General features: G+C 46.3%; 1 protein-coding gene across 2 annotated transcripts; it reads left to right on the top strand.

Moving 5' to 3' along the window:
• The first annotated feature begins 1,672 nt into the window (after positions 1–1,672).
• Positions 1,673–15,299, top strand: CDHR5 (cadherin related family member 5). 2 transcript variants are annotated; one of them, XM_030483631.1, is made up of 14 exons: positions 1,673–1,782; positions 1,985–2,163; positions 3,035–3,085; positions 3,699–3,791; positions 3,909–4,007; positions 5,429–5,539; positions 5,871–6,047; positions 6,402–6,492; positions 7,344–7,441; positions 7,997–8,203; positions 9,235–9,351; positions 9,515–9,587; positions 12,153–12,310; positions 13,191–15,299. In XM_030483631.1, exons 1-14 carry the CDS (start codon positions 1,707–1,709, stop codon positions 13,650–13,652), a joined length of 1,992 nt encoding a protein of 663 aa, XP_030339491.1. In that variant the 5' UTR covers positions 1,673–1,706; the 3' UTR covers positions 13,653–15,299. The 2 variants fall into 2 exon arrangements, with proteins under 2 accessions (XP_030339491.1, XP_030339490.1); XM_030483630.1 differs by having other exon boundaries at positions 13,161–15,299.
• The last annotated feature ends 6,848 nt before the right edge of the window (positions 15,300–22,147 follow it).

The following is a 22,147-nucleotide window of genomic DNA, read 5'->3' as shown; positions in this document are numbered from 1 at the left end:
CTCCTGTGCTTTGGCTGCTCTTTTGGAATAAGGGTTTGGTGTTGGACCATTAGGAATGTGGGATGTGAGGGAAGAGGTGTTTTGCCAGGCTTTCCCCACATAAACCACGTTGGGATCAGCTGGAGTCCCTGGCCATGCCTTCCATGGCTGGGAGTCAGAACTGTCCACAGCCCAACTGTACAAAGAGGCCAGTATCAGGGCCTCCATTTAGCAGAAACTCATCCAGGTGCTAGAGTTTGCTGCAAAGAAATGTATAAAACCATGGAATGGTTTGGGTTGGAAAGTACCTTGAGATCATCCAGTTCCAACCCTCTGCCATGGGGTCTAGTGATGCCTCATACCCAAGCCCCTGTGTCCAACCTGGCCTTGAACACTGCCAGGGATGGGGCAGCCACAGCTTCTCTGGGCACCCTGTGCCAGCGCCTCAGCACCCTCACAGGGAAGAGCTTCTGCCTTATATCTAACTTGAACTTCCCCTGTTTCAGTTTGAACCCATCACCCCTTGTCCTATCACTCCAGTCCCTGATGAAGAGTCCCTCTCTGCATCCTTGTAGCCCCCTTCAGACACTGGAAGCTGCTCTGAGGTCTCCACGCAGCTTCTCTTCTCCAGGCTGAACAGCCCCAATGTTCTCAGCCTGGCTCCATACGGGAGGTGCTCCAGCCCCTGAGCATCCTCGAGGCCTCCTCTGGACTTGCTGCAACAGCTCCATGTCCTTCTTATGTTGAGGACACCAGCACTGCACACAGTGCTGCAAGTGGGGTCTCACAAGAGCAGAACAGAGGGGCAGGATCACCTCCCTCAACCATCTGCTCACCCTCAGGGGGTGCAGCCCAGCACATGGGGGGTTTCTGGCCTCAAGCACACACTGAAGCTGGGTCATGTTCAGTTTCTCTGTACTGAGAACTACACAACAGAGACACAATGATTTTGAAGAGCAGGTTTAAATTAAGCATCTTCAGTTGCAATCATGTGTGCCTATTGCAGAACTGCTCATCTGTCCTGTACCATCAGTTTTCACCATTTATGAAGTACCAAAGAAGCCAGTTGCTCTCAAATGTTCATCTAAGCACCCATTCCCTTGCTGTGATGCTGAAATGCTCTTCTCAAGGACCTTGACATTTATCTGTTTTGATCCATAGGAAAGAGACCTTTCAGAAGGAGTGTTGACAGCCTGTATTTTGTTAAGCCACTAATGACCATCTGGCTAAAATGCAGCATGTGAGAACTTTCTGAAATCAATTGGGATGTTAAAAGGAGCTGTGAGATCAGCTGTGCCTTTTCTCCTTCTACACCATGGGCAAGCTGAAAACAAGGGTGTTTGTCCACTTCCTCCCCACTGCAGCAGGTTGGAGTATACAGGGAGCTTATTGAGAGCTCAGCCCTTGTCCTTTCTCATGCTCATCTCAGGGGGCTTGGCTCTGAATTCTGGAATGCTTCAAATATATCCTGTTGCTACAGGGAGTTTAGGGCAGGTAAGACCCAGGAACACAGTAGAAATAGAAATCTATGCGTCATCATGTTCCATGAGTGGTAAATGGCTCTCTATAAGTCATCCAATGAGGCAAAGAGGCAAAGGTTGAACTGCAGCAGACCACGCCAGCCAGGCAATGCTTTTTGCCTTCATGAACTAGTGAATGCAGCAGATGGCACTGAGAGAAACAGGGAGAGAAGACCAGCTCCATCAGAGAGAGGGGCTTTTCTCAACATGGCTGTTTCTCACTGGCTCCTCACTTCTGTGCTGCTTCTGCTGCTCTTCATAACACATGTTTCAGCACAGCAAGGTAAGCTCTTACAGAAGATCTATGACCACTAGGGAATAACCCCATGGCAGCAGGTTCCACCATTGCAGGGGGGAGATTTTTACACTCCTACTCTGAGACAGCTTTGTTCAATGACCTTCTCCCCAACAGGAACCAGAGGGGCCTCAGGTCTCACCCAGCTCTGTCACAAAGGCAGTTTTTTCTCATTTGTGTGTTTTTCCAGGGTGTTCTGTCAGTGACAGTGAAGTAAGTGTTTATGAAAATAACCCTCCTGGCTATGTGCTGACCACCATCCACGTGGATCCAGGCTTCACTGTGTCCATTGATGCTTCTTCCCAAGATGCCAAATTTTTCACAATACAGGGGTCTGAGCTGCAGCTGGCTGAAACAGTGGACTATGAGGTAAGCCTTTAGCTAGCAGGCTGTAAGGATGAGATGGGTAATTCTGGGATGCAATGAGTTTCAACCTGGGGGCTTGGATCTCCCATAATTCATAACCCATTTTTAAAGGATCAGTTGAGTTTGAGTTCACTGCTTGGGAGGTCACCCTTCCACTAGCAGAGAATAGGGAGGAAGGAAGTGCATGGTGTGCCTGCTGTCATCTTCCTTCAATGACTCTGTCTGAATTAAAGCAAGAGGAAGTTTTAAAACCAAAAATGTGGCAACTGTAGTATTCAGAAATCTCCAGGACTCCTATAAAATGATCCCTGTGTGCCTGTAGCAAACATAGCTCTGAGCAGTGAGGAGCTCTTGTGTGAAGCATAAAGGCAGCCTGAAAGGTCAGTGTGTTCAGTTTAGGTTGCTACTAAATTATTTTACCTTCCTGGAGTGCTCTGTTCACAGCCATAAGCATCCTTAAGCTGTCTTTCCCCTAATGCAAACCCATACGTGTATGTGAGTGGAGAACAGCAGAGAGTGAACAGCCCGCAGGCAGCACTGTGGTGCGAGTGGGACGTTTCTATTTTGTTCAAGTGGAAAAGAAATCTCTGGATTTACCTGAAGTCCTAGAAAATGGCCAATAGCTCTTCTGATGCTACAGGAATCGCAGGGAGAGAGGCTCGAAGATAGGTTTGCTTTGACTTCATCATAAACAGGATCCCTGTACTGATGGATGGCTGTAAAGGAAAGAAAGAGGAAGTTAGATTTTCCTGAGAGCAAGAAGAAAGCCCAGCAGCATTTCTGATCCAGCAATGCATGTACTTGTCTCATTTACTTTAGAAGGAGTTAGTACATTTTCGTTTGTTTCTACACTGACTGGGTTTTGGTTTTACAGGAAAACAATGTGCTGATGGTGACCCTGATTTGTTGGAACTCTGATGTGATGGTGAGTGCTCTTCCAAACCTCTTCTACCCAGCCCTGTTATGCGGTACTGCAGGGCAGCACACGCTTCCCTCTGCTCCTCCTTGTCCACAGACCTGGATGAGGAGATGTCCTTTTCTTTGCAGGCACACTCCTCTCAGTCAAAGAGAGCACCCAAAGCTCCGTGATAGGGCAAGGGGTGATGGGCTTAAACTGAAGCAGGGGAAATTCAGGTTAGGTATAAGGGAGAAGCTCTTCCCTGTGAGGGTGCTGAGGCGCTGGCACAGGGTGCCCAGAGAAGCTGTGGCTGCCCCATCCCTGGCAGTGTTCAAGGCCAGGTTGGACACAGGGGCTTGGAGCAACTTGCTCTAGTGGAAGGTGTCCCTGCCCGTGGCACGGGGGTGGAAGTGGGTGATCTTAAGGACCTTTCCAACCCAAACCAGTCTGGGATTCTGTGAATGGGGAAAGGGTGGGAACAAACCCACACACAGTGTGGGCTGACTACAAACCTCAGCCCCATTCTGCCCCCTCCAGATGTGCTTCTTACCCAATCCATCCCCTCTGGTCAATCTGCAAAGCAGGATCAGCCCCAGCAGTCTTATTTTTGTCTTTGACTCTCATTTTAACCTTTCTGCAGAGTAATTACTTGGACGTTCTGGTGATCATTCTCAACGAGAACGACAACAGCCCGGTGTTCAAGCAAACCAACATCACCCAAGTTGTTCCTGAGGTAGGCATTTTATGGAAGTGAAGAGGGAACTCAGTGCTGTGGGGCTAAGGAAGTATTAGCAGGGAGAAGTCTCCAGCCCATTTCACAGAGAGAATAACCACAGCAACTTTGTTCCAGGATACAAAAGTGAATGCAACCATTATAGCCCGTGAGGAGTTAAGTGCCAGTGATGCTGATCAGGACACCATCTTCTATGAACTCACAACAGTAGTGCAGGTGAGCATCTGCAGGGGAAAATAGTAGCTCTGGAGAAGTCTTTGTGTTTAATTCAGAAGACCACAACTTTGGAGGCTCAGGTCACCATATTGCATTTAGTTCTCTGACAGCTTCTGGAAGAGGTGCATCTCTTGCAAAACCCAAAGGTTGGTTTGGTTAGCAGTATTAGTTAGTGAGCATTCAGTATTTCAGCATTGAAATCTGTTACTGCTTTCACTTTTATTCCACTGCACAGAATAAGCTTTTATCTGGGATGTTCTGAGCCATATCATCAAGGAAAGTGTTGTTGGGATTTTCTGTAAACATGTCAGGTAGAGACCTTTGTATCTTACTGAGTTGAGGGTTGTACTGAGTTGAATAGGGAAAGGAGGAGTCTTTGTCCTATTTGCCAACAGTGTCCATGCAGAGTGGAGACAACAGCCTAAAATCCCACAAAAAGTCTTTGGCAAAGCCAAAGGCAGACTCTGCTTTTCCCAGGTTCCAGTTCAGTGAATTAATTTGCTCTTTGGGGATTTGCTTGGTAATTCTAGTCAAGACATAAGATTAAAGGAGAACCAAATCAAGTGCAGATGGTTCTAAAGTAAAATGCAATGTATGTTATTTCAGTTTGGCTTTGCGGTGGCTTTCAAAGCTCTAGGCTAAGGCAAGTGATTTTAGCTCTGAGGCTGAGCCATCCTTGGTCTGTCTCGTGCATGAATGTGAGATTGCTTGGCTGTCATGGACCCAAACCCAAAGGCAACATGTTGAGTGTAGGAAATAAACGAGGTAAAAGATGTCATCCATTGCCTACTGAGCAGGTAGGCAGGCGAAGCAGGGCGTCTTGGAGAAGAAAATTCACAGGAGCTTGAACAAACCTTTCTGATAAGACAGGCTGAGAAATCTGGGGCTGTTCAGCCTGGAGAAGAGAAGCTGCGTGGAGACCTCAGAGCAGCTTCCAGTGTCTGAAGGAGGCTACAAGGATGCTGGAGAGAGACTCTTCATCAGGGACTGGAGCGATAGCACAAGGGTGATGGGTTCAGACTGAAACAGGGGAAGTTCAGGTTGGAGATAAGGCAGAAGTTCTTCCCTGTGAGGGTGCTGAGGTGCTGGCACAGGGTGCCCAGAGAAGCTGTGGCTGCCCCATCCCTGGCAGTGTTCAAGGCCAGGTTGGACACAGGGGCTTGGAGCAACCTGCTCCAGTGGAAGGTGTCCCTGCCCATGGCAGGGGGTTGGAACTGGATGATCTTAAGATCCTTTCCAACCCAAACCTTTCTGTGATTCCATGACAAGCCAGGATCTGGCATTCTCACACTGCCCTTGCCCACTCACCCTGGTCCTCAGGATTAAAGGTCTGAATGGGATGACAAACACAGCAATGAGCAGTATTTTGATCGTGTCTGTGACTCACTCTGCTAGTAAGGGTTTTCCTTTCCCCCCACCAGGACACAGAAGGTTATTTTGCCATAAAAGGAGTTAATAACCCAGAAATTTATTTAAGAAGAGCATTGGACTATGACAAATTTAAACTGACAACATTGCTGCTGTATGCACGGGTAAGTTCTTCAGGAGGAACAAAGTGCCTTGTTTGCCCCAGTGGCTCTTAACTGAAGGATAAGTCTGAATGGGAGATCTCTGGGATGGCAGTGGAGAAGGTGGATACTGGGGTGGTGAATTTGGAGTAACTTTCCACTCTCCATAACTACACACTTGTATTCAGTCCACTTCATCAGCAGAATGAGATGGTAATTCACTGTTTTAGCTAATCTCACTAAATTGCTACTCCTTAGAGTGGAGTTACAACAGGTAAAAGCCCCTGGGTCACCTGCTTTTGCAGGTGGGTTCTTCTCTGGGCATCTCATGAGTCTGCTTTGCCTTTGGATACAGGACAGGCCTGTGGACAGCTCCGACACCACCAACACAGCTACTGCGACTATAAATATACTTATTGAACAGTCTGACACCAAACCTCCCTGGTTCCTACCCTGTACCTTCATTAACACGGACAACAACATCTGCATCAGCAGCCCCTACACTGGGAGGGTCAATATATCCGAGGTGTCGGTAAGCAGGAAAGATCCTTAATGCTGTTCTCAAACAGTATTCAGATGCTGTTCCCAGTGGGTTCATCCTGATCTTCAGTCATCAATGCAGCATGACAGGGAGCCTTCATCATCCTGGGAAGTGGAGGTTCTCCACCCTAAGCAGCACTGCTTGTCCCTGTCCTGCAGCACCTTGCAGTGTGCTGGAAACCCCTTTGCTCTAGGCTGTCCCCCTCTGCCCTGTTACAACCCTCTCCCAGCAGTAGATGCCATTCTGCCCAGACAAAACCACCAGAGCCATGCTGAGCTGGGAGGGTGCTGCAATGCTGCTGTGGTGCTGCAGTGGGGTATGTAATGCTTTGCCTTGTTGCTGCAGACAGAACCACTCATCCTGGAGCCGGGGCCTATCTATGCTATTGATCCTGACTACACTATAAATGAAAGAATCGTGTATAGTATTGTTGGTGGTGAGTAGAAGTTGTCACCTTCCACAAACTGCATTGCTTATGTGTCCCCTACGTTACCTGCCCAGAGGAGACCCCCGCCATGGCTGCCTAAATACAGCCCGCAGTGGCTCAGAGCGAGGAAGAGAACTAAAAATGTTGCTTTTATTTTAACGTATATGTGACATAAATGCATTTATGATTCAAACGCAGACTAGAGATGTAGGATGCTGATTTCTACCCCCTACATCCCTTTACAATCCAAGAAGGTTTCTGTGTCTAGGCTCCATTTGTGGAGAGAAATAAGCATTTCCAGAGTGGAATGCAGCTCACGTTGGGCCAATGTTCACAGAAAGTTGGATACGCCATGCTGCTTTCTCTTCACAATATATGTAACAAGTTCAGGTAGAGATGTTTTCTCTTTAGATGCCTAGAGCTATTTGAGACTAATCTCCACCCAACTATTCTCTGTAGCTTGGTTTCTCACCTTTAAAATAGGAATAATTCTTCCCTTATCTCTCCTGAAATGCAGTTTGGGTTCAGGTTAGGGAACTGGAGACCTTCAGTCCTCAAATTGTACCAGAGGCTCTGGGCAGTTAGCACAATTTAAGCTGGTTATAGCTGGGCCCAGGCACTGGAAAGGCGAAGCTTTGCTGTTCTGCCTCATCTAGTTGGGTTCACACGCATCTCCTTAGTGCTTTTTGTCTGTTGAGTCCCTCTGAATCCCTGACCAGCAGTGCCAGCCCTTGGAGCAGCCAGGCCAGGAAAGCTGCATGATGCCCTGGCAGTATGGTCACTAAGACATGAAAGCCCTGGAGCTCCAGGTCACTTCATGAAGGTATCTGATGGTTGAATAGTCTTTCCATTTTCTTTAGGGAATACAGATGATGTATTCTTAGTGGATGCAGACACAGGGAATCTGACTATGAACAAAGCAGCCACTTCCCCAGATGGGTTCCTCCTGCAGGTGATGGTAAGTGTGATGGCACAGCAGCCAAGAGCCCAGAATAGCTGGCTTTTGAGGAGGCAGCAGGTTTGGTGTCACAGGAGTTGCTTATATTAGTAACTCAGTTACATCCTCTCTTTTGGAAGGGCCTAGTATTTGGTGGCTTATATCAACTTACAAAGCTCTTGCAGAAGTTAAGAGACACTTTCCCTATGTGTAGGTTGCTACATCAAAGCAAATTAACTGAACAAGGGGCATCCTGCTGAGCTGAAACTATGGAGGAGCACGACTGGCAGGCTTTCTTTAGGCATGACTGGAGCTTCTGTTACAGTAGTTAGCATAACCCTAGAGACAAGCTCCTCTTCTGGCTACAGCTCAAGAGGAAAGGAGTGAGCTGAAAAGCACCCCATGCACAACATACCAACCACAAGGACTCCTTAAGGCCCCCTGTGGCAGGCCTGGCTCAAAGCTCACTGGAAATGGTGGCAGAACCCCATGTGTTGCAATGGACTTCAGACCAAGCCTATCTTTTATGTCTCATCACTACTAGGAAATGGGCAGCATCTCTCTCTTTCTCTTCAGGCCACCCAGGTCAACAACATCCAGAAATACTCTGTAGCCAGTGTAGAGATTAAGGTCGTCAATAAAAGTGAGCATCCACCATACTTTGAGAACAAGATCTACAGTGGGACAACGTTTGTTGGACTGTCCCCAGGGAGCTTTGTCTTCCAAGCTGGTGATTCTTCAAGCCCCCTGATGATAACAGCAGCGGATGATGACTTCCCTGATGTAAGAAACTGAAAATGCACCACATTCTTTCTTGCTGCTTCAGGGTTAAGATCAGAAAACATGAAGAAGGGGAGGTGGGGAGAGGAAAACACACCTTTTCCTCTCGTGTTCTGTATTACATTTCCCTGGAAATTCCACATGGATCAGAACTGCTTCTGGTGTAATGTGGAGGACCTGCTGGAGCACTCTGTTCTAAACCCCCAGATTTATGTATGTGAGCTGATCCACTGCAAAACAGCCCACCGAGTAAGCCCAGGGTCAGCCAATACTGGGAACGGGTCCAGGTCTGAATGAGGGCTGGGTGAAGTGTTTCCTAGAAGAGTTTGGCAGGATCCCAGGAGGAGGTGTTCTCCCTGCCAGGACAAGCAGAGTTACCTGTGAACTGGTCTGGGAGGAGGAGCCAGCGCAAAGACAGCAGACTAGGAAGGACCTGCAGTCCTGGGCTGGGAATTGTAACCTTCTCCCTGTAAAGACTCCTTTGGACAGAGCCATTCCTGAACAATGCACTGGGAGAAGGGAAGGGAAGAGGCTTCCTGATCAGCCATTCCCATCCCACCCCACTGAGTAAAGAAAAAAGTGCTGGTTTTATAGCTGCAAAGGCTTCCATAACATGACTGGGGCTTATCTAGACCCAAAGGAAGAAACAGCGCATCCTTCAGCACAGGTATTTTTCTTCATGTACATCCCCCTTTGGCACTGTTTTAAAGGCAGAACTGGTCAGATTGGCAAGGTCCCATGCATAGATGTGTTTTGGTTGGGTAAATGCTAAAGGTACCAGCAAAAGGTGCATGAGACTTGGGGTTGTTTTGGAAGCAATACTTTTAGGATGCATTCTTGGACTCTAAGGAGCAGAATTCAAGGGTGAACATGTTTGAGTTCAGCCTTTCTCACCTCCTCAGTCTAGATTTATTTACTGCTCTATACCCTTCTTAATACTTCAGGTGTGTTTGACAAGTCCTGCAAAAGGCTGTTATGAAGGTGCCCCCAAAGCACAAACTGTGGTTTAATCATTCACTCTTCTGACTTTTCAGAAAGTCAACCCAAATATTGAGTACTACATAAAAAACAGCACTGATTTCACTGCAACCAGAGATGGATTCATCCTGACAAATGTGGTGCTGCAATCCCCAGAAACTGTAACCATTGAGGTAGGGCAGCTTTCTTCATATTTTGCTGGGGTCATGGAGGGGAGGGGTAGTGTGGTGAGGACATGGACAAGGTATGTTGTCCACGAAGGGCCCACCATGTACCTTGGGAGTGAGCTGGAGGTCTAGGAAGTCCCTAAGCTCTGTCTTTCCCACGTTCACACAGGCTGTTGGAAAAGACACAGTGAGCCTGCAGGAGGCAAGCACTGTGATCATGGTGGAGGTCGTGCGTGCCACAGGTAGGCTGAGTGTCTCTTTGCTTTCTGCTTTGTGGAGATGACTGGAGAGTCTTTTCTACTTCTGTGGGCAAACTGACAATGACAGGTCACCCACTGAAGTCTGTGGACCTGGGCTGAGACCAACCCCATACCTACAGGAGGTTCTACAGTGGCTACAAGAAGGAAAATAGTCAAATATCATCCTTATGATGTGGTTACCACATGCCTTAAACAGCCTTTTGAGACTTTAAGTAGTGCTGTGTATTGTAGTGTTTTTTCTTGCTATTCCAAAGCTAAATCTGGGGTTACCTCCTGCTGTTCTGTGGGTCAGAAAGAACCCATGATGTGTTATCATGGCACAGGACGGTTGCCCTGACACCTTAGTGCATCATTGCTCCTTTTTAGCCAAATCCAGAGAAAGCTGCAATGTTATTTCCCATCTATATAAAGCACACAGAAGCTGGCACACCCCCACAAAGCCGGGCTTCCTCGTGAGCCCAGGCTCAGGTCAAGTCAAGTTTTATACTCCAAGATTTTAAGATCTTAGCAGGAGGAATGACCCATGAGAAACAGGAGAGACATGAGGCTTACATGCACAACCCTCCAGCTACCATTTGGCTTTGTTGATGTAAAAATCTCTCACTTCCCTACTACTTAGAAGTGGTTCTTAAATAGGTCTTATAAATTAAGACCTATTAATTAAGTTTGATTTGAACTTCTTATGCTTTGCATAAAGATGAACCAGTATCATGCATTTTCACATCAGGATAGGCAGATAATGCCCAGACTCCATTGGTTTATACATGATGATGTGTGATTGAAGTTCCCAGTTAGGCTTTCCCATTACATCACCCTCTTATGACCATCATGGGGATTTCTGAAGGATAAAAATGTGAGTGCCTGGGTGTGAATCTTTCACTTCACAGCTAAAACCACCTAAACCCAGTCTAAGGGCACAGTCCAGCTCAGCAGAAAGCTAGTTCAGCTGTCAGTACATGGAGATACAGATGTTCCCAACAGATGTACCAACACTTCTATGCAACTTTTAAGTATTGCCCTTGTTATTTAAACCACACAAAATTATGCTGGTAACTATGCAAAAAAGTAGATTGAAGTTGCACGGAATGGCTCAGAGCCTGTGAGAGGAATTGTGCTTTATACTATAGCCAGCATCCAGGAATGGCCTAAGCTGAGCTGAGATCACCGCTTTCCTGGCCAATCTGCAGGATATTTAACCCTGGACACTAAGAGGTGGTGCTAAGGAATGTGCATCCAACAGTGCTCCATCCCTGGCAGTGTTCAAGGCCAGGTTGGACAGGGCCTTGGCGACACGGTCTAGTGTGAGGTGTCCCTGCCCATGGCAGGGGGTTGGAACTGGATGATCTTAAGGTTCTTTCCAATCCAAACCATTCTATGATTCTATGAACGGTTGGAGCGTGCTTTACTGAGTATCCCAATATCCAGGGAGAAACTAGAGTTGTTTTCAATATACCCTCCTCCTGGGAAGTGGTAACTGTACATTGGACTCTGGTTTGCCAGAGCAAAGCTCACATGGATCTTGAGGGAGGCCATTCCCAAGCTCTCCCAGAAGCACCGTGTGCTGCACAGCACAGGAGGAGTTAAGGGTGGTGGAGCTCCACGTCAGCTCCATGGGCTGTGGCTTCCCAGGAGGTATGATGAAGCATAGGTCCTAAACCATCACGAACTATATTAAAGATAAACTGAGGGTGCAGTCAGATGTGAAGGGAATACTCAAAGTCCGCTGTCAGAAACAGATCAGCATGAGAACAAAACTGTGATTCATTAATCATTAAACTTCAGAGACTCATTTACACTCTAAAGTGAAGCTGGAAAATGTAAATATGAAGAATCCACCACCACCAAAGCTGCTTAACCCTGAGGAGGTTACTGTCTTTCCACTGTAATGTTGATCTCTATACATATCTGCTTACACTGCCTGGTGGCTGAAAGCACAAGCTGCTCCTGAGAAAGGTGCTCTATATTGTACAGCTACAAAAAGGCAGGGAAGTGTTTCCTGTGCTGGGGACCTTCTAATGCTTTTCCTCCTCTTTATGCTTTTTCATTTCTTATTTTAATGTGCCCATCAGCATCTGAGCTGATGCTCCGGATTAAAGGAAGCTTTGCCTTTTCACCCATGTGTATAAACCTCACTTTGCATTCTGGTGTACATGGGTGAGGTGGGAAAGTAAAAGACCTAAGTAGCCTTACTTCATGTAGTGTCTGCTGGCCTTACACTGTCATGTATACATTAACTTGCTTAAATCGGGGTGGGGTGGGGTGGAAATCATGTCCTGTGAATGGATGCTATTTCCACTTCATGTAATTTACTGGAAGTTATAATATTCTGTGGGTGGTCACCTTAAAAACAAACTCTCTGCTTTTAGGACAGCAAACAAACGGCTTTCTGTGATATTAAATATATTCCTGTCACATTCAGCAGCACAGGGTGCTGCTTTGCCCTTCCAAAACTGGTTGGAGCTTCTCACACAATGGAATGTTGTGTTAAAGCTTCCATAAAAAGGTGCCAATTTCAGGCTTTGTAACACTGGTTTGTTTTTCTTGTAGCTGGAGCTGTAACCTCCTCTGATAAGGCATACACTGCTCAGGATATGGCTATCTTAGGTGGTATATTAGCAGCACTGCTATTACTTGCCTTAGTCTTCCTTGGAGTGATGATATATAAACAGTACAGAAAACGAGTCAAATACCTCATAAGGAAAAAGGTAAGTGCCTTGTTGGTACCTGAACTTGAGTTAGAAAGTAGAATCTGAGGAGGTTTTAAGGCTGGAATGGGCTGTCCAAATACCGCCCATGTCTGTGTGAAGGTGATGAATTGCTCCTGAGACACTGTTGGCAAAGGTGGGGTTTGCTGTTGTTCTTTTCTGTCCCCCAAGGCTGGAGCTGTGTGGTAGATGATAAGCAGACATGGCAAGGTAAGGACCACAGCTCCATCGAGCACAAAATCTAGGATGAACGTGACACATGTCAGAGGCAGTCTCTGAAAAACCTGCGTCTATGGTATAAACCACTGTTCATCCTCCCTCTGTGGTCAAAGGAGATAAAGGTCTCTTCATATCGTATGCTAAAGCCTGGGTTTAGACAGTTGTCTGCAGCTGAGCTGTTTCCTTTTGGTGATCTCAAGTCCGTGGCAGACTGCTTGCTTTGAAGTTGAGGACCAGATGTTGGTTGGTCTCTGCCTTAGGATGGGACTGTCAGGAGCCTAGACCCCACTGGCTACAAAATGAGTCCGGAGCACATAGCTCAGGTGAATACCTCATACCTCACCCTGAGCGAGGTAAATCCCACTCCAGGGTAATACCCGAAGTGGATGGTTACAACTCAGTACATTTCACTGGTGCTCAGCCCTCCTGGAAAACATGCTCATGATTATCTGAAAAGTAATCCAGAAATGGAGTCAGTAGAAAATAGCTGTTCGAGGGAGCTGTATCTCTCCCAGGCTTCAAACAGGTCTAACTGCAAAGCAAGCAGTAGTAGCTCAGTCACTTTGGCCACCCCTTTTCTCCCTGTGTCTTCTCCTCTCGCTACAATCACAAGGTGTCTCTCCTCCTATAGTTCTCAAAGGAAATCTCTGGTGGTTTCCAGAGCCAGAGCTACAATCAAGATTCACTCCCAGATGTGAGCACCAAACAGCATGAGGCGTCAGAGAACGGCAGTGTCCAGTCAATGGCACGTGTACTGGAGCAACCAGCACTTCCCTTGCCCTCTTCCAATGCAGAAGTAATTAACAGCCCCCCAGAGGCTTCTGTAGCTTCCACCATCACCTTTGACCAGGAAGAGAAAAAGGAAGAAGTGGAAGACACTGAGCCTAAGAAAGAGGTGAAGTCTATCCTCAAGACAGACAGGCATGTGGCAGATTATGGCTACAAAGCTGTGTGGTTTAAGACCAGTGGGGATCCAGAAGCTGGAGAAACAGTTGAAGTGATCGAGGACAATGCAGTAGATAGTGATGATGAGAGTGACCAAGATCTGCAGAAGAAGGAGGAGGAGGAAGAAGATTATGACAAGAATGATCACTACAGAGGGCTGGGAGCGTCCTTAGACTGAGAGCTCCCTCCCAGCTGCAGAAGCGATGGTCAACATGTCTCATATAGATGAAGTGACAGATGACAGTGACCTAGGATGGAAATAGGCCTGCACCCACCCTCCCCACTCCATCCTCCCCAAAAAAGGGGGAGTCTAAGCTGCTTTGCTGACATGGAGCCTATCTTTCTGCTCAGGGGGGAAAGCTGGAATGCAGGAGGATGAGGTTGCCTGTCCTGCTTGTCTGAATGCAGTGCTTAAAGCCAAAAGAGATTACAGCTAATTCAACACTTTTGTGAGAGCTTGAAGTATCACTTAGGATCTGGGGGATGGGTGGGCACGTGTCTCATGGGAGCAATTGAGTTACACAACCCAGTGCTCATCCCCTCTTGGTGGGTAAGTAAGCCAGCACTGACTCTGGCTGTTGAATTTAGGGTGTTAGAGTTTGGTGTCAATTGCAGGGTGTAAGGCACGACAAGTCACCCTGACCCTGCTTCAGACCGTATCCAAGAGCTCATTTTGGGGCTTGGCTCTGCTTTCCACCATGCCAGACTCTGCTCCAGCACCAGCAGCTGGTATGAGCCACCATAGTCCTTGTCCTGCCAGCAGCCAGGAATTTACATGCTGCAGAGCTGCTGTTTCCTCTATCACTGATAAACAAAGGTTGATCGCATGTTCTTTACTGAAGGACTTTGTCATCAATTTTTCTATGTCATAAAACCAGTAATTGTGCAGTACTTCAGCTGTCAGGGAAAAGAAAAACTCCTGCCAGGACCTGCCTACAGAATCCCAGGGATATTTCGTGCTCCCTGGGCTTTTGGCACTATGGGTATCATTCCAGTGGTGCTGGATGTGGGGGTCAGCATTTTGTTTCCCTTTTTTCCCTTGTCCAGCAGGGCTCAAGGTATTGTTTTTGTTGTTGCTGTTGAAGGTGGAGGTCAGTATTGCCTTCAAGTGCCAGATATCACCACCATTTCTCTGCTCCTCTCTTGGCTCAGATGTCAACCCCTTTGCATACCACTTTTCTCCATTCAGGAGGAGCTCAGCAGGCTCTTTTGCTGATAAAATACTATCTAGACACAAGATGTAACCTGAGGTGATTCACCGACAGCATATCAGCTCTGCTTATGAGGCCAGGCTTCAGCTAGAAAGCCTACTGACCTCTGGATTGACTTCATGGGGTGACAGCCCCAGAGCATGTTGGACCCTGCCTCCCTCAATCTTCCCTCATCTTCAGCAGTATTGTCTTCAATAACGGTCCTGCCATAAAGCCTCAGTTCAGCAAAGTGAGCATTTCCATTTCCAGGTAGAGTGGGGAGTAAACTGTTTGATGGTCTGAGCTAGATTTATACCTCCCATCATTCAATCTCTTCCCCAGCCGTCAACCAAATGCTGGGCTGATTTCCACTTGCGAGAATATGACTGTGTGCTCTGGGCACCTCACTACAAGAGAGATACAGAGGTGCTGGAGTGGGGCCAGAGAAGGGCAATGGAGCTGGTGAAGGGCCTGAACATCTCCCTGTCCCAGGGTTGCTAGTGCTCCGGTTTGCTCTCCTTTCTCCAAGGAGTGCTGCCCTTGCTGTGTGGACTCGAAGAGCTGAAGGTGGAGCCTGAGATGCGGAAAGCTTGAAAGCTTTCTTCCTTACTGTAATAAAGCTGTTTGACCAGAAATTACCAGTGCGGTTTGTCTGACAACAGAGGGTGGGGAGTGTGCCCTGTGTTTGCTGTGTAAGCATGGTTGCTCCAGGGTTGCTCAGGGTTATCTGCAGCAAACAGTTCCCATGGGACTGTGAGAACTCTCCAGTAGTTGCTAACTGCCAGCGTAATGCATTCAAGAGCGAGGGTAGAGCCTACCTGCCCTCCATGCTGATGCTACTCATTGGAGGATTGCTGATGGGGGGCAAAGCTAGAGGGTTTCTACTCTGACCCCTCCAGGTATTTGCTTTTTTCACCTCTGGCTAACGGTCCAAAAACATGCCACTGGTTTGCTGTGCACCAAGAATAAGCGCTTATGAGGGTTCCATGGTGCTAAGAGCCCAGTTGATGTGGGGTTGTTTTGGCAATGCAGGATGGTGTCCCAGGCCAGTGGCTGGCTTTAACCCAGCTTCCGCAGAGCAAGGGCTGATCTCTGTGGAAGCAAAGCAGAAAGCTGAACTAAGAAGCAGATGTTGCCACTAACGCAGCAGTGAGTGTTCCCGATCAGGTGGACAAAGGGAACACAGCACTGTGCTCTCTAACCTATGTGGGCATGGCAACAGCCTGGAAAGGACAGAGGAGGTGTAAGGGAAGGAGCAAAGTGCAGGTAAAAGCAATTGGATGTTTATCAGCATGTCTGCCCCAGTTTCCTGCAATTGGGACCAGTCACTGCTATCCCCAGCTATGTTACATGGATTGTGATTGGCAATTCCTGCCTCACTGCATTAATAATGAGCTTTGGATTATTTTAAAGCATAATGACCTGCAAAATGACTGCCTGGCATTAGGAAGGAGAACTGCTGATTGCCAGATCCCATCTGCCTTCCATGAACCAGGAAAAACATTCCTAAGAGAAATGCTGACACAGACAGACCTGTTTACTGAAAGCAAGGGACAGGCGACAGGCTCTACTGGGTCCTGGTGCAGCTGGGTATCTGCAGTCAGGTTCTGCTGGGCTCGTGTCTACAGCAGGGTGGTGAATTTTGCCCCACCAGCTGTTACTGTGATGAAGGGACAGGCATAGGCACACACAACACCCCTACACCAGCTGTCCCCCTAAGTGTGCGAGAGCAGAAATACCTCCTCGTTTCCAGCAGCATCTTTTCTAGCCTTGGGATTACTTGAGGCACAACTTTCCTTTCACTTTCACATTTAGAGGCTGTTCTCTGTGGCCTGTCCTTCTCTAACTCTTCTTTCTACGCACTGGAGAAAGGAAAAATCTTTTTCTGCTTGTCTGGAAGCCTGTTTCATGATAGCTGTGACCGGTGACTGAACTGAATGGTTTCCAGCAGAAGGTAGTTTTGTGTGGGCTCCATTTCCCTCATTGCTGTGTCCTATGTGATCTATTCCTGTCTGTTGGCACACTGTTGTCAGCCTGTCTTCTCTCTGCTGCTGTATTTTTTGGGTCTCACATGCATTGTTCAACTGATTTATGAGCTCCCTCTATTTGCAATTTGTCACCATCTGTTGGTGCTCACCTTCCCCTCACCGCTGTGCTTCTCATGATTTTGGCCTTTTGTGTTTGTGTGAATCGTGAACTGAATTGGAATGTTGAGTGCTGGTTGAATCGAGGCAGCCTCAGTCTGCAATTCTTTGGCTGTTGGTGCTCTGGCTTCCCACTACTGGAGTGTGATTGAAATCCCATCAATGCGCTGCTCACCTGCCAGGCTCCCTGCTGGCACTTCCTTCCTCTGCAGCCCCAGCTGCTCAGTCTGTTCCCTCACAAGCTTTTGTGTTCTTTTATCCTGAAAAATTCCTACTGGAATTACCCAGAAGCTGGTGCTTGCCAACGCAGAAGTTAAACCGCAGCACTCAGAAGGAGAAAAATGTGTTCAAATAGTGCCATCACATGGACAGCCAAAGCATCTGTCTTTTATCCTGCACAGCTGGGATGAGAAAGCTGGAGCAGCTCCCTTATAAAGACAGGCTAAGAAACTTGGGGCTGTTCAGCCTGGAGAAGGGAAGCTGCGTGAAGACCTCATAGAAGCTTTCCAGTATCTGAAGGGGGACCACAAGGATGCTGGAGAGGGACTCTTCATCAGGGGCTGTAGTGACAGGACAAGGGGTGATGGGTTTAAACTTAAGCAAGGGAAGTTCAGGTTAGATATAAGGAAGAAGTTCTTCCCTGTGAGGATGGTGAGGCACTGGCACAGGTTGCTCAGAGATGTGGTAAATGCTCCATCCCTGGCAGTGGTCATGGCCAGATTGGACAGAGCCTTGGACAACATGGTCTAGTGTGAGGCATCCCTGCCCATGGCAGGTAGTTGGAACTGGATGATCTTAAGGTCCTTTCGAACCCAAACCCTTCTATGATTCTATGCTCAGCACAATTCTAAGGAATTCTAAGGTCCATCATTAGTATAACTCTGACCTAATAGGATAGGAGAATATGCTCCCAGTTGTCAACTGTCTGCGGGGGAAAAAGTAGTTTCAGTGTGGCAGTGGTAGATCTGGCTTTGAGATTGCTGGTGGAAGCTGAAAGGAGACTGAAAGGCATTGCAGAGATGACACGGCTGCTAAGGTGATGCTCGTGACTTTTCTGAGCTTTGAGCACCCTCTTCTGGGGTAACCCACACTGAAGAAGTGACCATTTCATTTTCATTCTTAGTGTACATAGGAAAGGCAGCAACGTCCCTTTGGCTGCCAGGGCAAACTGTAAAGCTGAACTGAAACCAGCAGCTGCAAGCAGGGAATTTGAAAAATCAAGTAAAATACACACATTTTACCCTCAGGAAGTAACAGAAACAAACCAAAACAATTCCCGGGTGTCTGAAAATTCATTTCTGCTAGCCCAAGTTCTGCCCCCATTTAGGACTGAAGAACCTCATCAAGTCTTCACTGCATAGCTGACATCAAGTGCATCCTTTTGCCTTTTTTGCTTCTAGGAGAAAAATGGCTTTGGCACATGGCTAATGAAAGTGCGGAAGACACTTGTGGATTTAGTTTTGAAGGGATGGAAGATGACTGGAGACCTACCCTCTTTGAATGCAGGAGGGCAGAACCATCTAGCATTTATCTGAATCAATAGTGAACCCTGATCTCTGCAACCACATAATGCTGATAAAATTGTTCTTGATCTCAAAGAACACCACCCAAATGATAAATAGTCAACTGTAGAAGACCTGTTTTAACCTGATTTGCTTTGGATATACAGTGTCTTTAGCTCCAAAAGGAATTCTTTTTCCTTCCAAAACAAGTCAATTCAATTTTATACGATTTTTTTTTTCATTACTTGGCTACTAAGCCCTCATAAAAGTAAAGCTGACCTCAACAGACCTGTGAATGGAAACTTAAAGAAGTAAGATCAACTCCATCAGGTGGGTGTTAAGCAAACTATGGCCTTTACTTTCTATAAATACATATTTTATCCAATCAATAAAACCAAAGCAGTCACCAAATAGATTCAAAGGAACAGATTTGAAACTATAATAAAAACTGAGCTGCAGAAATGACTTGTGGGAGCAGTGACCCAGTAGTAATACATGATAGAAATTGTATTTCAGAGAGTATTTCGATGGTGTTTACAGCAGCAAAGGCTGTAACAGTGGCTGAAGCAGAGTGAAAATAAGCACAAAGATCTGGAGGGGGTGGGAAATCCACATTCCTCAATAGAAATCGCCTGCTCTCTAAAAACATGCAAGAGGTTTTCCTCCCAAAGCCTCCTCCCAATGCCTCTTTCCCCTGTTTGTGGCTCAATAAAGTTGAATTTTACATTATAAAATCAGAGTCACATAAACTCACTGACTTGCAGTCATGATTTCACGAGATTTCCTTCACCACCATCTGACCACATACAAATACTGTGTTCTAAGACTTGTGTGTGTATATCATTAAAAAAAGAAAACTTTGATTCAACTCAAACTCAGAGGACTCTCCTCCAAGACAGTCACTGCTGCAGAAAGGATATTCACAAAATGGAAGCACTTGCTACCAGGTTTAGCTTTGGATTATTGCTCTCATCTCTGTTAGCTGGACATGTTGCAGCACACATGTATGGCTCTGTATCTGAGCCATGATTCAAGAACAGAATGAAAACCAATTCTCAAAAAGGATACCTGTGCTCAGAAAACTTATTCAGGGCAATATTCAACAAAAGGTAATTCACCACACACTTCCGTTGTTTTATAAATACATGCTGCCCACAACACCCTGATATAAAAGTTTTAACAACAATGGCAATACTCATCATAAGAAAGTCCTGCATGAAAATGTAGGTGGAAAGATCGAAATCCAGTTTTAAGTAATGATCTTAAAACAACAGGGATTTACAGTCTAAACTGTAAATAGTTCAGTCTAAACATAGTATATCTTAATGTGTTGTACCTTGTCCCCAAGAGCTGCTCAAAACCTCTGCTTGTGTTCCTTATCGTTTCCTCTTCAAACAGCTTAGATAACTGGTCTCAGGCTTGGAAACTGGTTATTATAACATAGCCTTGGAGAGCTCCTGTAACACATCAAACAAAAGATGTGTTAGAGAGAAAGTGGTTGTACTCTCACAGAGATCTCAGCACTAGCTGGGTTTCCCTGGCTCCTGAACCCCGTGAAGCACCCATCTTAGGCTAAACCTTAGGTGGTCTCTTTTGCACCCAGCAGTGCCAGCTCCGCTCTGGGTCCTTGAGTTACTGCATTGTACCACCTTTCTGAAGGCTCCTACTTTGCCCCTTGTATGTAGAACATTAATGGAGATGGATTAATGCTATCAGGCATCATGTTAAAATGCTGTGTGTTTCTAGAAACAGAAAGGTCAGGACATCACATTATATGTCATCCTCTATCTGTTTCTCCACAGGCTCTTGGAGGAGCCCAAAAAGAATGAGAAAGAGGCTTTTGTCATTACTCTGGTCACCTCCAAATTGAGTTTTCATTCATGAGCAAGACCTTAGACCCTGAAAGTTCCCTTGTGCTATTGTCATAAGAGCACAAGCAGGTCTGTGATAACTCATGTGCAGGACATTCATTGTGCCTACAACAGCACACAACATCTGATTTATGTTAAATGAGGCACGGGGAGGTTGCTGTAATGAGTGGTAGAGATTGCAGTTCTGTTTTCACCTTGGCTTTGTGTAAGTTGAGATAAACAGGTATGATAAATCTTAATGGAATAGCTGAAAAAGAAAGAGACCATATTATACTTGATTATACGATTGGATTTTTATATCTTTCTGCACACATTGTGCCTTTCATTGTAGGATAAGTATGTTAACTGTTCAGGTATAGAAGTAACAAATTTATTAGGGGGCTATAAAGCAATACATCCCTTTTAGGTATGTCATGAATTTCTTGACCGTGTCATGAAGAAAAACAAACCAACAAAGCAAATATCAGGCTGTAAATATCTTTTGTGTTTACTTTGCATACTTGCCCCCACAAGAGGACTTGAGTCTTTGATTGGTATCATGTGAATGCTTTGGAATATCTAAGCAGTGTAGGGTGATTACTATATCTCATCTCTGGTATGAAAGTTTCATAACTCACAAGTGTCACAAACGCCTTCAGACTCTGTGAGTTATTAGTGTCAGTTGTAAAGAAAAAATCATGTTTTACTCATTAAATATTCAATTTACTTTATGAGAAATATTTTTTTATGGATTGCCTTTCCAATAATAGCAGCAGCTGATCTATATAACTCATGGGAAATTTCTTTCCATGTCTAAGGCAATTTTTTTGTCAGCTGCCTCATATTTCAGTTTCTGCAGATACAGAATGCAAAGGGAGTCAGATATCTGTACATTTAAGACCCTGAAGATATTGGATTTTATTAAGATCTCAACTTTCATTTAAAACCAGGTAAACAACTAGTCCCAACTCATTTCAATTAGCCTACAGGAACATAAGCCAATGCTGCAGAACAGCTTGAACTAGTTTGAGCTGTTGTTAAACATTTCAGCCTTCTTATTAGATTGGTAACTCTTGCGGACACGAGTATACCATGTAAATAAGGGCAGAGCAGAAACATTTGGTGTCTGACTGCACATCTCTGGCACTGGAAGCAGTACAGCAATATTCCCGCAACCTGGTGGTGTAAGTAGTTCTCTCTGGCAACGCTGTAGGAGAGAAGGCAATTAACCGGGCTGAGCATCACATTAACACAGCAATGCTGCCTCTGGGGCCTGAGCTGGTACCTCTGTATGCACACTCTTCTCTTCGAAGCAAAGTGGTTACTTAGAGCTATTTTGGGGGTCTCAAATGCTGCATTGTATTTGGCAGGGATACCTGGAAAGTGAGGTTTTCTGTGACAACAAAGGTGAGCTAATGGCTGGTTACATGCTGAAAGTCATCCTCCCCTCAGAGAAAATAGAATCAGAACCATGGAATGGTTTGAGTTGGAAAGGACCTTAAAGCTCCTCCAGTTCCAACCCCCTGCCATAGGCAGGGACACCTTCCACTAGAGCAGGTTGCTCCAAGCCCCTGTATCCAACCTGGCCTTGAACACTGCCAGGAATGGAGCAGCCACAGCTTCTCTGGGCAAATAACAGGTATTTTTTCTGTCAGAGAAATAACCTGGAGAAATCAGCGATTTCGATCATCAGTGGAGCCACTTCCAGACGAGCACCAGAGCTGAGCCTGGGAACACATGCGAACAAGAAGAAGAGGACGCAGGAATGCTCCTTGTGGTGACAACTGCCTTTCAGATGATTAATTATAAGTTAATTAATGATAAAGTTAATGATACATTTCTCCCTGCCTGAACCGCTCAGCGCGAGCCGCCTCAGGAAAACTCGATTTCCCATGATGCCCCGGTGCGGCTGGGCCGGCTCGGGGCGGAACCAATCAGGCAGGGCGTGGCGCAGGGGTTGGCCAATGGGGAGGAGGCTGGCGGCGGT

Source organism: Strigops habroptila, chromosome 4, assembly GCF_004027225.2.
Source record: "Strigops habroptila isolate Jane chromosome 4, bStrHab1.2.pri, whole genome shotgun sequence".
Taxonomy (NCBI): domain Eukaryota; kingdom Metazoa; phylum Chordata; class Aves; order Psittaciformes; family Psittacidae; genus Strigops; species Strigops habroptila.
This window is presented reverse-complemented; position numbering and strand designations above follow the sequence as displayed.

What these genes read in the sequence shown, in the direction of transcription:
- CDHR5 (XM_030483630.1), top strand. Translation starts at nt 1,707, where the DNA reads ATGGCTGTTTCTCACTGGCTCCTCACTTCTGTGCTGCTTCTGCTGCTC. An exon ending in ACATGTTTCAGCACAGCAAG is followed by an intron (nt 1,783 to 1,984) that starts GTAAGCTCTTAC and finishes GTGTTTTTCCAG; the next exon opens with GGTGTTCTGTCAGTGACAGT. An exon ending in GTTGGAACTCTGATGTGATG is followed by an intron (nt 3,086 to 3,698) that starts GTGAGTGCTCTT and finishes ACCTTTCTGCAG; the next exon opens with AGTAATTACTTGGACGTTCT.